Source organism: Epinephelus moara, chromosome 5, assembly GCF_006386435.1.
Source record: "Epinephelus moara isolate mb chromosome 5, YSFRI_EMoa_1.0, whole genome shotgun sequence".
Classification (NCBI taxonomy): Eukaryota; Metazoa; Chordata; class Actinopteri; order Perciformes; family Serranidae; genus Epinephelus; species Epinephelus moara.
The window spans coordinates 30,534,720-30,551,903 of NC_065510.1; the positions used below are offsets into that span (position 1 = coordinate 30,534,720).

General features: G+C 42.4%; 1 protein-coding gene across 1 annotated transcript; it reads left to right on the forward strand.

The window, feature by feature from the left end:
- Nucleotides 1–17,184, forward strand: LOC126390081 (sarcalumenin-like). The gene is made up of 8 exons (XM_050044197.1): nt 1–110; nt 8,192–9,316; nt 11,915–12,016; nt 12,785–12,880; nt 13,880–13,996; nt 14,610–14,843; nt 15,179–15,528; nt 15,652–17,184. Exons 1-8 carry the CDS (start codon nt 53–55, stop codon nt 16,150–16,152), a joined length of 2,583 nt encoding a protein of 860 aa, XP_049900154.1. The 5' UTR covers nt 1–52; the 3' UTR covers nt 16,153–17,184.

Below are 17,184 nucleotides of genomic sequence, written 5' to 3' on the forward strand. Positions count from 1 at the left end.
GAGCGGTATATATAACCGTGGGGAGACGAAGGGAAGGCCCCTGGCAGCCAAAATGAAGTCTCTGCTGTCTGTGTGCTGTTTGCTGTCTCTGCTGGCCCTGTCTGCTGCAGGTATGGTGTAGGGCATGGCTTTACATTATATGTATTACTATGTCAGGGTTTAAGTGCTGGTGAATGTATTTGAGGGGGTTATTGATGCAGGTGTGGTTTGTGAAATGAAAAGGCTGATCCACTGCAGTTGGATATGAAATGTCAGAGCTTTGTGTGTCTTGTGTGTCTTGCTTAGAGTTCACTGTGGACAGTGATACGTCATTAATGAAGGAAAAGTGAAAAGATCATCTTTTTTTAGTTGTAGTGGTTGATATAATGAGAATAAATGTGCAGCTGAATGAGCTCCATTCATTACTTATGGATTGCTCATTTTGCTTCCTGCCAGTTGGCCAGAGTTGGGTTGACATACGTTTCAAAGTTTAAACGACACAGCTTACGTAAACTCAGCTGACTGGAGTGGAAAAGTGTACTGTGTGGGTTTCGTGGTGCAGTATGGAGCTTTGTGGTTGTACGAGTGAAAAAGTCAGGGCTGAGGTGTGACACCAGCTGATGGAAACTGTCCTGTCTGCTGCTGCTTATTCTCTCCGCCCTGGAGAGAAGCACAGTGACAGCACTGACTGAGTGACTTGGACCCACTACAAAGACACACTCTCCGCTGCAGCCAAAGAAAAAGCTGGCAGAAATTATTAGTTTTCCCACTGGATCTATTTCGGTTTGACTGTCTTCTCACAGAAGTTGCATGAGTGCGTGCAACTCAGTGGGTGCTCAAGTGAAGATTTTGGCATTTTACAGTCGCTTGATGTTTTATGGGTTTGCCTTTCATTCCACGTCAAATTAATAAACTTTAAACTGCAGAAATTGGAAACTACAGCCATGACACTAGTGGTACATAATTAAACTATATAAAAGTTTATACATCACAACTGTTGCTCTGTTTGCTTTCACATGTTTTAGAGAAGTGACTTGTCATGCTTGGTTGAAGCTAAGGCACAGAATACCCTTGTCTGCCCTTCCACCGGCTCATTTTGGCCCCTGCAAGTTGCCGTAGTCAGGTGTCAGGCGTCAGTCAGACAAAGTCACCAGATACTGTGGTCACCACACTGATACACATCTCTTTAAGGCTCACAGGAATGCACACACATCTACAACATATACATACACACACACAGACAAAGACGTACTGAGGTGCACACACTTGAAATGACAAGACAATCGTAAAGTCACACATGAGCACAAATACACTCCATGTCAAAAGTCAGTGCTGCGTCAAATGTCTCATTCATCATTCCCGCTCTGCTCTGTCTGCAGAGCTGCTAATCTGTCATTCCAGTCAGCAGGGTCCATGTCCAGGGGATGTCCCAGCTAAAACAGGCATGAGAGAACACAGCAGAGGGCATGTAGGACCAGAGCTCAGTAGCGCAACAGTTGGACTGTTTAAAGTTACATAACTAGACAATTAGAAGTTGAAGTAAGTGGTAATAAAGTGAGGTAGAGACATAGATGAACAGTCCACACCCCCCTCCACAACATGCACATAGATTTATTTGAGCGCAAGTACGTTTCAGAAAGTATGACATTTGACAAAAATAGCAAACCGGATGATGAGATAAATAGGTGAGTGTTACAAGTTTATTAGCAGCAGAGAAAGACTGTGTCTGAATTTGTCTCTGTAATCAATTGGTGCTGGAGCTATGGCAACGATAAGTAAAACTCAAAATGGGTTTGCAGACCACTTACCTTGGGCTGAATAGCCGTAAAGGGTAACGTTTGTGTTTTTCAACCTGGCCCCTGGAGTCTGGTGGCTTTCATGATTGCAATGTTAGGGCTGTTTCTGGTTAAACACAAAGGACCTTACTCCTTCTCTGTAGGGATCCTTGTACAGTGTTGTCAGACACTTACAATAACAATCTGAGCCGGTCAGTGACAAAAACAAGCACTTTCAGTGAATGTACGTTTACAGTGCATGGTTGCCCCAAGTGTTTAAATTGCAGCTTGTTTTGCTGCTGCCAGCTACAGCCCTCTCGCTCAATACTGGAACAGTTTCAAAAACTGTTGTTCTCATTAGTCACTTAGACACAAAGACATGGGAAAATAGGGTCCAGGTTGAAAAACACCAAAGTTACCCTTTAATGAATTAGGATGACTGCTGGTCACGTTTGTGTTCCTGTGCATCCTCGCTTTAGGCACTGAGGTCTTAGAAGCAGAATTTTTGCATGTGTTTGAACATATTAACTTGTCATTCATCAAGGCGAGACTCAGGTTACACAGTAAGCAGAGCACATCTCATCAGTGCTGACACATTTATTGTTCTCGCTCTTCAAAGAGACACTGAGTCACGCACAGCTGCACGCTGTTGCAGGAAAAGAGAGCAATAGTGCAGCAGAGTTGCAGGCCAGCCTCATGACAATCACAGGGAGGAGAGGGGAGCGCCACGCTCCCTGAAAATAGAAGTGGAATTATCCCTCCTTCTTTTCACCCTCTGACTCATTGTGGGACTATTTCTGTCTCAAAGATGTACCATCCAGCACCCAGGCACCTGTCCCACTCTGTCCCCACGACACAGTGCTCTGCCCAGGCCTAACCGCAGCAACAGCAGGGTGAGGAACCACCAGAGAGGCACAGTGCACTCAACTTTTTGACGCTAGTTGAAGCAGACAAAAGATCTTCACTCTGCATTAATAACTCAATGAATGATGTGCTGTTTTCTTGGATGTGCACACTCTGATACTCCCACAATGTTCAGGAGTCAGGACCTACAGTAGTTAGCTTCACATAGATAATTATATCTATGCTTGAGGCAACTTAAATTATAACAGTTGCTTTGCAAATAAATGTAAGAAAATTAAGAATTCATAATAGTAATATCTTCTTTAAAATTAACTCTTAGAATCGGCCATCATGCTTTTCTTAATTTGCACAATGAATAAATATTGCATACATTGAATAGTATTGTATTTCATGTCTCCATCTGCTGGTGGGCCATCACGATAAAATTATGCATGCATAATATGATGTTAATTCCATTGCAGAAGAGAGTCTATGATCACTAATATTAAGTAGGGAAAAAAGTGGATATACGTATCAATATCGCTTTCAGTTATCAGTCAAATGAGTAGTTACATATTGGCATATCGGATATCTGCAAAAAATCCAATATTGTGCATCCCTAAAGAAAATTTTAAAGCTGCACTTTTAAATATGGTTATATCAACAATGGATTGAATAATGTGAATGTGCACATTCATAGCGACAAACCCACTGAAAATTATCACTCGATTCTGCAGTTCCCTCAGCTCTACCGTGCATTTATGTGTCTTTCAGCTCATTGTTTCGGTTTTAAAGTCGCAGCATTCAGCTGTATTCAGCACAAAAAGAACTTTCCACCACTTACCCAGCACCAAACGGCTGACAGACAAATTTGGAGACTAGCTGGTGAATTTCGTGGAGCATTCAGCAGCTAAAAAGCTAGATCTTTTTCTTGGATTTGGTATAGACCAAAACAGAGCAAAAAGAAGAGTCAATGTTAGACTTTCAACAAGTCTCCAAAAATCCATGTCTGCTGTATGTATAAACGGTCAACTGTTTGTGACTTCTTCCATATCAACTTCATAAGGTTATAGTATGTCAACGTCATGTTTATGGCTTGTTTTGCTGCCCCCAAGTGGCCATAAACATTTATAATGCTGCTTTAAAAATGAGAAAATGTTTCTTCTTTTCTATGGATCACAGATGTCGCAGCCTATCAGTTTAGCAATTTCGTCAAGCACCAGCATGCTAACATGCTAATGTTTAGAAGGTTACATTTGCTGATTAGCACCTAACACAGAGTAGAACTGAGGCTGATTATTATGGGGACATTTGGTCATAAACCAGAGTGTAAGACAAATTTAAATTTTGACGTGATGATGGCGCTAAATGAAAAATGAATGCGACATCAAAGTTATTATAATTCACCCTGACATCACTGTATAACCAAATGTATTGATTGATATTTAGATTATTTCACTCAAAAAAATGTTAATACCAACCTCATGGTGGTACAAAAGGAAAAACTGGGGAAGCACCAAGTTATCAGGATGAACATCAAAAACATGTAAAAACTTTTGGCAATCCCTTCAGTAGTTGTTCAGACATTTCAGTCTGGATTAATGTGATGGGCCGACCACACAACAGATCCACATGCCATCCCTGGGTCACGTTGCTATTGTGATTAAAAACAGAGAGCCTACTTGGGAAACTGTTTCCCAAATAATTCAGTAATGTTTTGTTTGTGCATTTGTCTCCTAAAACTTCCCCTCTCGTTAATCTCAACAAAATGTGTCTCGGAGATCGCACTATTTTTACTTGTGTTCTGTCTCTCATATTTTCCTCCCCCGCTCTTCTTAACTTTGTTAACTTTAATTTAATTTAGCCATCACTGGCCCCAGCAGAAAGTGATCTCTCCACTTTATCTTCATAACTATCTCAAGGCATGCAGGCTGGAGAAAAGCTAATAGACTGAATCCAGCTCGTATGATCGCCTGGAGGCCTCGAGGTTACATTATTTATCAACTGTTATACATTTTGTCTTACGCTCTTCTAACACTTACTGTGAAAATACAGCATTGAGCGTGTCCTAAACCATCATATCAAGGTGTGCAAAGATCTGCTTCCTACATAAATAGATGGATCACAGTCAGGAAATGAAATCAAAGAACCTGTAGCACATTCACCTTATTAAATGCAATGTAAACAAACCAGTAAATGGTGATTAGGGGCTGACCTTCCTGTTATGTAATGTCACTTAACTTTGGCAACCCGTGCACTCAAGGATCTTGGCTGCTGCTGCTGTTCATGTTACAACACAGATGAAGCTGTAGCACTATGTCTTTGGACAGCACCCAAACTTCCCTCGTGGCTCGAGCAGAAAGCCGGACAGGCTTGTGCCTTGACCTCTGTCAGGAAGTACACCATAAATATGTGACTGTCCCCTCAGATCAGTAGACCTTTACACCCCAAATGTCTGCAGAGCTGATTCATGTGCTGGATTTTATTCTTTGGCAGTCTCTTGGATTTTGATTTTAAGACTCTATTTAGCCAATTAGAATGCATTACCATTGCGATCAGAGATCTAATGTCTTCATCTTCACAGTTTGCACACAGTGAGGATGTTTTGGTGAATATAAACTTGATGTTCTCCAGTAACTAACGCTGACAATCCCCTCAGGAGGTGATAAGCTAATAAAGCTTCCAGATACAAGAGGTGACAAGCGACAGCATGAGAACAAAATGGTTTGTGTGTGATTCAGGGCCTTAAAATAGATCCAAAAAAGCCGTCATGGAGGATGGTGCAGGAAAAAGAGAGTACACGGAGTCCTGTCAGCATCATTTAGGATAGCCAGATGAGCATGTGTCTTGATTCAGAAGCAGCTGATCAGGGTTTGGTGGACTCAGCTCTGGGGCTTTACACTTGTGCTTTCACATCCATATTTAAAACAGAAAGCAGCGGACAGACATACTAATGATCATGCAGCATCCTTAGAAAGAAACCATTGGTGATGCACCTTGCCAAGTCATGTCATGTAAGCATATTATTAGTCTTACCTTGTTATCATTCTCATAAGTACAGAGTTTTATGACATCACATAATATCCAGTATACCTCCACCCATCTTCAACCCAACTACTTAGAGTCTTTGAAAACACCCATGTGGATGCGCAGGACCTTTAAAGATTCAGGACTGTGGACTTAATGGACCTTTTTCAGCAGACATTTTGACTTAGTATGAAAAGCATAGATGAAACTGATAACATTAACAATGGCTCAGTTCCATTAAGTGTCCCAGTAAGCGGTCCCAGTGAGCCAGCATTGACAATACAAGGGCTTCCCCTAAGTGGAATACAGCTAACATTAATGTTAGTAGTTACACCTGTGGTTTTCCTACTATGACATGTCAAAATGGCTGCTGTGAGAAAGGTATGTGGTAGGTTAAACTTCTGGTTAAATGTCATCACATAGGTGTAGTAAAAACATAAAAATAGCAGTGGACTTTTAAAAGGGGGTTGTAGTGGAGCATTTAGCAGCCAAAGAGTCAAATATTTCCATCAGGAGCTGGTGGAGACCAAAAACAGAGCTGAAAGAGAGTGAATGTTGGACTTATCATTCATAAGGTGACCTGAAACATGACTCCAAATAAGTGCTTATGTTGCTCTGCAACTGCTGGAGGTGCAACTGGTTTGCTAACAACTTTGCCATATCAACTTAATATGTGATGATTTCTATATTGTGTTCACAATTTGTTTGTGTCGCCCCCGCGTGGCCAAAAAAGTTATTGCAGGTTTACTGGCGTAAGAGTACCTAAAGCTATCATCACGTGTGTTAGCGTCTTCCTTAGCCTTAGCCTGTCTGCACATGGTGGGCATTTTTCCAGACACCTTATAAACGTAAAAAAAAAAAAAAAAAAATCATGACAGCTGCCTCCAGCTACTACTCCTCATCCCACACGATGACCCCACTTTGTAACATGAACTGTAGACATACATTCAGACACCTCATATCACACTGTGTACCACTATGTGCTCCTTGGTCTTAAGACTGGCAAGCAGTTATAATTAAATAGAGGTCACGGTGTACACTGTGGTCATGAGGAGTATCTAATGTACATGTATGTAATTGAGAGGGAGTCCCCTGTTATAGCTTTGATTGTTTTGAAGCCATAGTAACTGTAATCTACTGTATGATGCTGAGGAATGGTGATGTCTGTTCACCTGTGGTCCTGACTGTGTGTGTGAGCAGCTTGTAAATGTCTTCTATGTTTTATAGACCTGAGAGAAAGAAGGAACCCATCTGAGGCTTTGCTTTTGATGAACCTTTATGTCCATACACGATATGCACATTTGTTGTATATTTATTAGAATAACAGCTACTAGCATTTTTAGTTTACAGATGTACATTCACTTTGGATTTAGTTTTGTACAGCTTGATTTAGGGGGATTTAGTGACATCTAGAGGTGAGAATTGCCAATTGCATCGAGCTGAAACTTAGAATTCCTTCAGTGTTCATTGTTCATGAGGTTTTTACCAGGAGCTGAATTATCCACAGAGGTCTCTCCCTCTCCAGAACAAACAGACCCAGTGATTTAAACTGGTAAAAACAATGGATAAAGCAGTTTCACGTTACAAATCAATGTTTCTCCTATGCTCTTTGGCATGTCAGGGACTGGCCGCCAGCCTAGCACCTGCTAATGTGTGCTCACTTTTTTTTCTCTGATAACTAAAGATCCAGACGTCCAGGAGATTTTAACCAGGAGTCGGAGAATCCACAGAATAAAGCATTTTTCATGTGAAAAAAAAAACATATATCCAATGCTCTTGTCACGAAGTGGTTGCAAATTACATCGGTCAACACGACCTTTAAAACAGACATAAATTCAAGTATGTTTTCCATATTTTGAAGAGATCATGTTTTGAAACATTCAAATATCTTAAAATAGAGAATACAGAGGGGACTAACAGTACAGTAAGCCTAAATTCATTCATGTACCAGTGTTTTAGGGCATTCTGAGTGTCAGTAAAACACAACAATGTGACCTGTTTATTCACCAAGAACCCAGAACCCCTTTAAAGACCCTTGTCATGGAAATTCTTTCATGAATTAGAGATTAAAACATTACAACAGTGATGAGTGTAAGCAATGATAATAAATACAATATTCTGTTCCAAGCCACTCTGTCCACTCAGCTGTCTTCTTTTAGATTCTCTACACAACTGTTAATGGCAACTGTCCACTGTGCATCTGCTTCAAATAGTCCGAGCTTTAGTGTCACCATTCAAGGAGCTGAAATGTGAGTCTTAAATCTGGGAGGTGCTGGACATCTGATCTGCTCTGTTCTTGCACAGTGACTGAGCACTGGTCCTGCACTGACGCAACAGACAAAGGTGACTAGTCGGCAGAGGTCTGGCTGGTTTACACCGTGCAGTCTGATTGGTCAATTTATTTCTGAACATATTTCTGTTAAAGGGTAATGGTGATTAGTGTTCTGGTCAGGTATCTCATTTGTCTTGGTGCTGATCAGAGACTGTGATACATTTTGGAAAGATACACAAGCACAGAGAGAAATCTTGTCTAATCACATCTTTCCTCCTCTTACATCTCCTGGCAGGGTCCTCCATCCAAGATGAGGAGCCTCTGGTGCGTCTGCAGCTCCAGCAACCAGAGGGAGACCTCTTCTCCTGTGGATGTGACGCAACAGAGGAGCCCGCCAGCCAGAGCTCCTCCAACGACACCCCGGCCCCAGAGAGGGCCATGTGCCAACCCTGCAAACCACCATCAGCTTTAGATTCCAAAGAAGAGCCAGCTTCTTCCTCAGAGGATGAAGAGGAGGCAGCTCCTGTGGAGGAGGATGCTTCTGCAGAGGATGTGACAAGTGATGGAGAAGAAGAGCAGGAGGAGGAAGCTTCCCAGGAAGAGGTAGAAGAAGAGGTGTTGACATCTGAGGAGGAAGCTGTCGAGGAGGCTGAGGATGACAGTGTGGACAAGGAGGAAGTTGCCGAAGAGGTTGCATCTTCTGAAGAGGAGGAGGAGAAGGTAGCTGAGGTAGAGGAAGAGGTTCATGAGGAGGAGGAGATAGTCGAGGAAGGTGAGGAAGAGGCAGAGGAAGAATTGCCCCACGAAGAGGAGGAAGTGAGTGAACCTCAGGAAGAAGTTGCAGAGGAGGAAGAAGAAACAGTTGAAGACACACAGGAGGATACAGAGGCAGCAGCTGAGGAGGAAGGTGTGGAAGCTCTCATACATGAGGCTGAAGAGGAGGAAGATACCGTTGCTGAGGATGCAGCTGAGGAAGAGGTTGCAGTGGCTGAATCTGAACCAGAAGAAGAACCAGCGGAACTTCCTCAAACAGACTCAGAACCTGAGGAGCCAGAAGTGGTAGCAGAATCTGAGGCTGAACCAGAGGTGACTGCAGAGCCTGAACCAGAACCGGAGGTGACTGCAGAGCCTGAACCAGAACCAGAGGCTGAGATTGAAGAAGTAGCACAGCCAGAGCCTGAAGTCATTTCAGAGCCAGAGGTGATTCCAGAGCCTGAACCAGAACCAGAGGTTGTCCCTGAAGCGGAGCCAGAGCCCGTCGTGGAGGAGGTCTTACCAGAATCTGCTGAGGATGTAGCTGTGGAAGGAGAATCAGTGGAGGAGGCAGCAGTAGATGTCGCTGAGGAGGCGACAGTTGAGGAGGCACCTGCTGATGTCGAGGAGGTGACTGCAGAGGAGCCTTCACAGTCTCAAACCAAAGGTACAAAAAGATAACACTGGGTTGATAGTATGTCATAGGTCTAACTTTTCATGTAAAATTCAAATTCCTCTCCTTTCATCTCAAAAGAGAACCTCTGTCCGAAGGTAAAACGTCTTGCCTTCATTCTGTCAGACAGTCCGAGCAGCGACAAGTAGAGCAGCAGGGATCCTGTTACAGTAAATCTGTCTCCATCCAGTGGGTGCTTCTGTAATTAAGGAAGCATGCCATTATCTGAGGCCTGGGTGTTGACACCTGCCATAAAAGATGATGGCTGAGTCTCCCAGCTCTTAATCCCACTTCATCGCTTCATTCATTACACTTCTGTGAGTGTCAGTGCAGACTGTTGGACGCAATGGGTGTTTTTGTCCGGGTTGTTGAAAATTCTTAGGCTATCCACAGTAATTAATCACAGTTAAAAGCCTGCAGTACCTTTTCTAACACGAGTTGTGCCATATTTTTAGATTTTGTTGCTCTATCTGCAGAGTTTGCATTCAAGTCAACAAAAGGAAATATTTTGGAAACTGTTCAGCCATGTATTATTTATTATGTTTTGAAAGAAGAATATGTCTAGAAATCATGTACACAGAGACACAATTACTTTCCAACACAAAGAGAAATAAGCAATCTTTTTCCTGAGGTGGGGAGCAAAACATTTCAGTGTTAGTACAATGCCAACACATTTTTTCCGTTTGAAAAAGCAAGGTTAATACCTCTTACAGGAAGGAGAGAAACAGCAGAGCACAAAAAACGAGAGAGAAACGGTCACAGACAACAGAGAAGGGGAAAAAATGTGTTTAGTCAGCTTTTCATCAACATAGGTGTTCTTTAAGGATTTATTAATGGCTGATAAATCATTCATAAATGTTTAAATAAAGGCATGAGGACAGGTCTGTTTCTTCACATCTCACATGACTTGATTTGTCCTGTAAGATAACGCTTTAATTCACCTTGAGGACCCCTCTAAGAATTACTTCCTCTCTGGAAATAAGCTGCAGGACATCCAGACCACAACCTGTCAAAACAAAAGTTGTTCTTACAAATGGTTCATTGCAGATCTACTGAATACACTGCTCATACATGACCATGTATAAAGCTCTATATGAAGTAAGCACATCTTTAAAAAGTGATAGCAAACGATGATTCTTGTTTGACTTTGCATCAAAGTGAGATGGGCCATGGAACAACAGCAGAGGTCTCTATCGTTCTCTCTCTGGCATGCAGAGCGCCCTGAATATGACACTGTGTGTAGCTAAAGGGAATTATCAACAACCTCTGGTACAGAAATAAACAAGCCAAAATAGCAGAGGAAGGGAATATACATTTAGATGGACAACGGCATGATATAACAGTTGGGCCTGTACTTAGTCCAGATGGTGTGGTCGCTCACAACTCAGGAAACCATTTACCTGGGGGAGCATTTCTATTATGTAACAGTGTCAGATGAGTTTGTACTATGTGGACAAGAGAACCAATGTTGGGGAGTAATGGACTCTGTAATTAAACTAGTAGGTTAACAGCATTTTACAGTAACTACATTCATATTTGCACTGTGATTCAAGTAGTTAAATACCTTTTTTTTCATTTTTTTGTGTAGTAAACTACTGAAACTACAAAAAAAATGTATGGAGCTCAGGAAGGGATGGAGTTTCAAAGTTTCAATGAAATAAGATTGCACTTTTGCACTTTATTTTATTTTATTCTATTTTATTTCATTTTAGTTTAGTTTAGTTCATTTTATTTCTATATTTATTTTCTTTTATTTTTGAACATGGGCAATTTGTTTTGCAGTAAACTTATTTTTTGTGTTATATTTTGTTATAATTTTGTTTGACAAGTACATAATCAATTTGATTTTTTTTTTTTTTTTTTTATAAAAGTAGTTTGAAGCACCTTTTTTAAGTATCTTCAGTTAACCAAACTAGATTTCTCCATAGGCTATTTTTTCTGTAGGTCAACTTTCTTGTGAAAACTCTGGTTTCAAGTAGCTTCCTCAACACTGAGGAGAACATGGTGCATTTTACAGTTGCCATAGAAACCTGCAAAATTGTTGCCCAGACCGTCTTTGTCAGACTATGTACTGCTTCCCCTTTTTGTAATATATATAATTCAATATTTTTTTATTTATCAATTCAGTCAAATCTGAACAAACTGTCCGTACTGTTATAGGAACTCAACATATCCACAGGCACCTGGTAGCTACACATTCTTATACCCATAATAGGAATTTAGCAACCACATCTTTCTACTTCATTGCTGACCCGAGCTAACGTGTTTGTATGACACAATTTCTAATATAGATTTCTTCCACCTTTCAAAATCTGGAGGTGATGTACTCTTCCAGAATTTGAGGTTCACTCAAGCAGCTGTGACGACCCCTACATTTATCACAACAAGGTCATATTTTGCTACATAAGGCCTAACCTTGGTGATTTAGGTACCGTCATACCCAACCACTTCCCTATGTCATTCACAACTTTTTCCCAAAATGGGTTAACCAGTTTACATTCCCAGATTGCATGTATGAATGTTCCAAGTACTGCTTTGCATGTCAGGGCTTTTGACCTTAACACTTGACTGACAGTCTAATCCTCCAATCAGAGCATAAGAAAGATGAAGCAGCAGGACCGACACCGAGGGACCGCGCCCACATTGAGGAGACACTGCGATTGGCTACTACTGAACCCTCAGCAGAGTTCTCAGGTGAGGAACACAGACTTAGAATTATTGGAGATGCAATGTAAGGGCATGAAGCACCTCACTCCCACCAGCACACATATATACACACACACAAACACTTACATACTTCATACACATGAACCAGTGAGACCCACATGGACGTTCAGTGAAGACACTGCTGTGCCGCCCACCATTTCAAATGTCTTTCAGACTTTTGCTGCGGAAATGCTCGAAGTTCTGTATTGAAATGAAAGAATGTTTACAGCTACTTTGTCAATGGAAAAAGAAAAACAGATGTGTTTGCATGTGAATAAAGGAAGTTTGAGTCAATTTTGAGGGGGATTTTCTGCCGAAACTATTCTGAAAATTGCTTCATGATGTCCAGTCCCCGGGGCCGATGCTGTATGTGTGAGCGTGTGAGCGTGTGTGTGTGTGTGTGTTTGTGTGTGTGTGTGTGTGTGTGTGTGTGTGAGCGTGCAGACAGGTCCTGAGGCAGGTGATTAATCAGTGCAAATGTGTAACTCTGTCCGTGGCCATGAAAGCCCCTCTGTTCTCTTAAACCAGATTGGTTCATTTCAGAGGGGCCAAAGTGCTGCAGCAGAGCCGCTCTTCTAATCACCTCGGCTCGATTCAATAAACTTTATGAGAGCAATTCATCATGCACTGCCAAAGGAACTGTTGTAATCAGTAATGGTAGCAAGGGCATTAATAATACTCTTATCCAAAATGTCTTCTCATCATTACATCCCAATTATTGCACATTGCCTTCTCTCCCTCTCTTTCTCTCTCTAGCTGCTATGAAGAAGCTGCTGGACATCTACCACACTGCCATCAAGCCAATGGAGCAGGCCTACAAGTATAATGAGCTCAGGCAGCATGAAGTCACAGGTAACTCAGCTTCCTGTTGGAGATCACACCTGGATAGAACAGCATGTGCAGAAGCATTAACAGTAGTGTGTTCCTACAGGGGAACAATGTTGTCATAGCAAGCTTTACAGGCTGAATTCCTGAGACATTTTGTTGTAAGTTACAGTCGGACTTCTGAACCACACCCTGTAAAATATGAAGTTATCATTTTGCATGCTGTGAACGAATAAGTTAGTCACCATTTTCAGTTTCAGCAGTTAGCAGTATTGTGAAAAAAGGCACACTGGAGCCAACATCCAATAGCAAATCGACCAAAAACACGTCACTTCACAGCTCCTCTATTAGTTCCCTACACCATCCTGCACATTGTTTAATAAACTGAAGTCGCACAGAAACAGTGAAGCACCAATAAAGTCATAATTAAGAAGAAACAGAGCCAGGACCTGACATTATTCAAACCAGGCGCACAGAGAAGCACAATAAGGACTCTGTCTGCTGAAAATTAAAGGGAACGTTGTGTGGGCCAGACTCCCTACAACTTTGTTCCATTGCACTCAAGGGCAGGGAGTATTATTTATGCAAAGGAGCAGGATGAAGACTTCAACTTGTGGCATGGGACTCTGGCGCCCCTTGTGGTGCAAAATGGAAAGACATGCACACCATCAGGAGTGTGAGGGGAGCATCAATGTGTTGTTGAAACTTCACTTCAGTAGGCCCTTTTGATTTTGTTATTTCCTCAGACTTTAACCTTAAGATGACAAAAACAAATCAGGGGAGGTCACAAAACTTTAAATGTCTGAGGAACACGAATATTCATGTAAAACTGAATTCTGGCTGGTCCTGAGAGAAGCTGTAGTTAAATTAAGAACCTTGTATTCAGCAATATGATACATGGTAATATTGCAGGTCAAGATGACACCCTGATGCTGCACTTGTCTTTTGTGCTGAAGCAAATTTTCTATGTTCTTTCTCTCTTAAAACCTTTTTTATCTGTGCATGTCTTTGTCACAATCTCTGCAGATGGTGAGATCACCTCTAAGCCCATGGTTTTGTTCCTGGGACCGTGGAGTGTCGGCAAGTCCTCCATGATCAACTACCTGCTGGGTCTTCACGGCACCTCACAGGAGCTCTACACAGGTTCACACAGCTATTGTCCTATTATACTCAGTGTAGACCAGAGTAGCAATGAAGATTCATAATTCTATTAATATATCACAAGTATAAGGTTAGGTCGAGAAGCTGTATACAACATTCAGAGCAATCTATGATTCAGAGTCTGAGCCGGGATTGTCTGCACACAGCTCTCAACATGGAGGTGGCTAAGCTGGCGGCTAGCAACTTATAGCTTGAACAGTGCTAATAAATGTATAAGTTGTGTGTCCGTCACTGGTGATTAGCTAGCCAGCGTATCAGCCGTTATAAGTTATTGGTCATACCAGACCAGGCTGTAGCAAGTAGTTAGTCTATAGCCATTACATCGTGCAATCAACATTTTCTCCATAAAGATAGGTCAAAGCAAAAAAAAAATCCTATTTCTACTTTAATGTCTAATTATCTAGTCATTTTGCATTATCCGAGGCACATGTTTGCAGTAATACATGCTTAGTTAAGACAAAATTACTAGTTAATTACATATTATCTATATAAAAAGGTTTATCTCATGTATTTTAACACATATCAGGTGATATTAAACCAACCAACACATAAGTTTAACCCGCTGATACAGACTGTGTCTTCACCCCTCCACCAGGTGCTGAGCCCACCACCTCAGAGTACACAGTCATAATGCACGGTGAGAAGTTTCGGTCCATAGAGGGCATCGTCATGGCAGCAGACAGCTCACGGTCCTTCTCACCTCTGGAGAAGTTCGGCCAAGGCTTCCTGGAGCGGCTGGTGGGCATCGAGATGCCTCACAAGCTGCTGGAGAGGGTCACCTTCGTCGACACGCCCGGCATCATTGAAAACCGCAAACAGCAGGAGAGAGGTGACCATTGACCACATGTTTTTATATCAAGGCTGCGGATAACCAGTAGACTTACTACAACAATATCCACTTCAGACATCTGACAGCTTATTGAGCTAAAAGTCAAATAATGTAACAGATCTTTGCAAAAGTCACCTTTTTATGTGTGTGTACTACTATGTGTGATAGTTCCTGAACCAGAAATCCTGTTAACAACATATGTGTTACTTTTTTCTGTTACAAAAAAAGCTTTTCATATGTTAAATGTTCAAATAATGCATCAGTCATGCTGCTTTGGGAACTGTCACACAGCCAAAACCTTTATTTGTCCGTGTATTGTATCTCCTCTCCATCAGGTTACCCCTACAATGACGTGTGCCAGTGGTTCATCGATCGAGCTGATCTCATCTTCCTGGTGTTCGACCCCACCAAGCTAGATGTGGGCGGGGAGCTGGAGATGCTCTTCAAGCAGATGAAGGGCCGCGAGTCCCAGATTCGCCTCATCCTCAACAAGGCCGACAGTCTTACCACCCAGGACCTGATGAGGGTCTACGGGGCCCTGTTCTGGAGCATGGCGCCCCTCATCAACGTCACAGAGCCTCCTCGGGTGTACGTCAGCTCCTTCTGGCCTCAGGACTATGCTGCAGACACCAGCCGAGGGCTCTTCATGAAGGAGGAGACCTCTCTGCTGGAGGACCTCAACCAGGTATGATAGGACTTCTTGACTGTGGGTTTAGATATAGTAACTGGTAATTGCTTCAGTCAGTTTTATTGATCCTAGCCACGCTTTGAAAAGTTCAGTGCACTCATTAGGTCTTCTCCCCTGCAGGTGATTGAGAATCAGATGGAGAACAAGATCGCTTTCATCCGCCAGCATGGCATCCGTGTGCGCATCCATGCCCTGCTGGTGGACCGCTACCTCCAGACCTACTACGACAAGCTGGGCTGGTTCAGCGACCCCTACGAGGTGTTCCAAGACATAGTCAACGACCCGGACAAATACTACATCTTCAAATCTATTCTGGCCAAAACCAATGTCAGCAAGTTCGACCTACCCAACAAAGAGGCCTACCAGGACTTCTTCGGTGTGAATCCAGTTTCCAGTTTCAAGCAGCTTTCCTCCCACTGCAGCTGGACCGGCGGTTGTCTGCTGGAGAAGATAGAGAGGGCCATCTCAAACGAGCTCCCGGCTCTGCTCAGCAGCGTCAGCAAGGGCGCAGAAACACCTGCCCCGCCGAAGGCCGCACCCGCACATCCGCCTCCACTCCCTGGCACCTGTGAGGGTCCCGGGTGTGAGGAGAAACCCAAGAATCGCTGGAGGAAGCACTGAGATGGAGGAGAAGGGTGGAACAGAGGAGGCAGATGGTGACGGCAGCCAGAGGGTTTCCTGAAATAATCCTCACTGCTGTGATTTTCAGAAGTGGGAATGATGAGACTGAGCAGGGGAAGAGAATAGAAAATGTACAAAGATGTACCAAGCAGAGCTGGGTCAGCTTTTCTGTGACTGCACTATTCTCTGGTACACATTGTCCTTTATGACACCCCTCTGGTATTTAGGGCAAAACAAAGAAAAATATTTTGACTAATGGTTTGGTTGGAAAATCATGTTTAAAAAAAAAAAGAGTCAACTTTCCATCTGAAGCCACTGCTGTCTGCAAAACGTGATAAATGTCCAAACTTCCAAAACATAACAGAAAAAAATCCAAGATGTCTGATTCCTATGTAGCCTTTCATATTAATGAAATCTGAGAATGAATGTTTAATTGTTCTCGCTGTTTTCAAGTTTGTACATTATTTATTCAAGTTTTATTCATCAGAGAGAGAGATGCTGGCAGCGACTGTACAGTAATACAGTAAGCGCTGCCACTCTTGTCTTCTGTATGTTTGCAAAGTCTGAAGTTTGAGGTTCAGACTGCTGTGCTGTGTTCTTACAGTTAAACCAGTGTATGTTGTTATGGTGTCAGGTGGTGGGACAATAAAAAAGAAGGAAGGATGATTTATTGGGCAGGGATTCGACCATGTTTAGTCACTGTACTGTACTGCACTACTGTATACTGTACTGTCTTCTTTTCTCTGTGTTGTTCTACATGTTCATCATAGTTTTATTTCACATTTCTCATCACTGCACTGGGACTGAGTTAACTGAATTCTCCTCGTAACAACATCAATAAAGAAGCCTGTATTTAATGCCACCGTGGCCCTCTCAGCCCTCTGAGCTGTTGCTAGTTTTACCTCAACACGGCTGCATACCACATGGGCATTTCCTTTAAAAATGTAATCTTTTCCTTGTTCCTCTGGGTCTGTTTGTAATTGTCATTCTTTTGAGTGATTTCTTTTGAGTAAACAACAAAATAAAAATCGG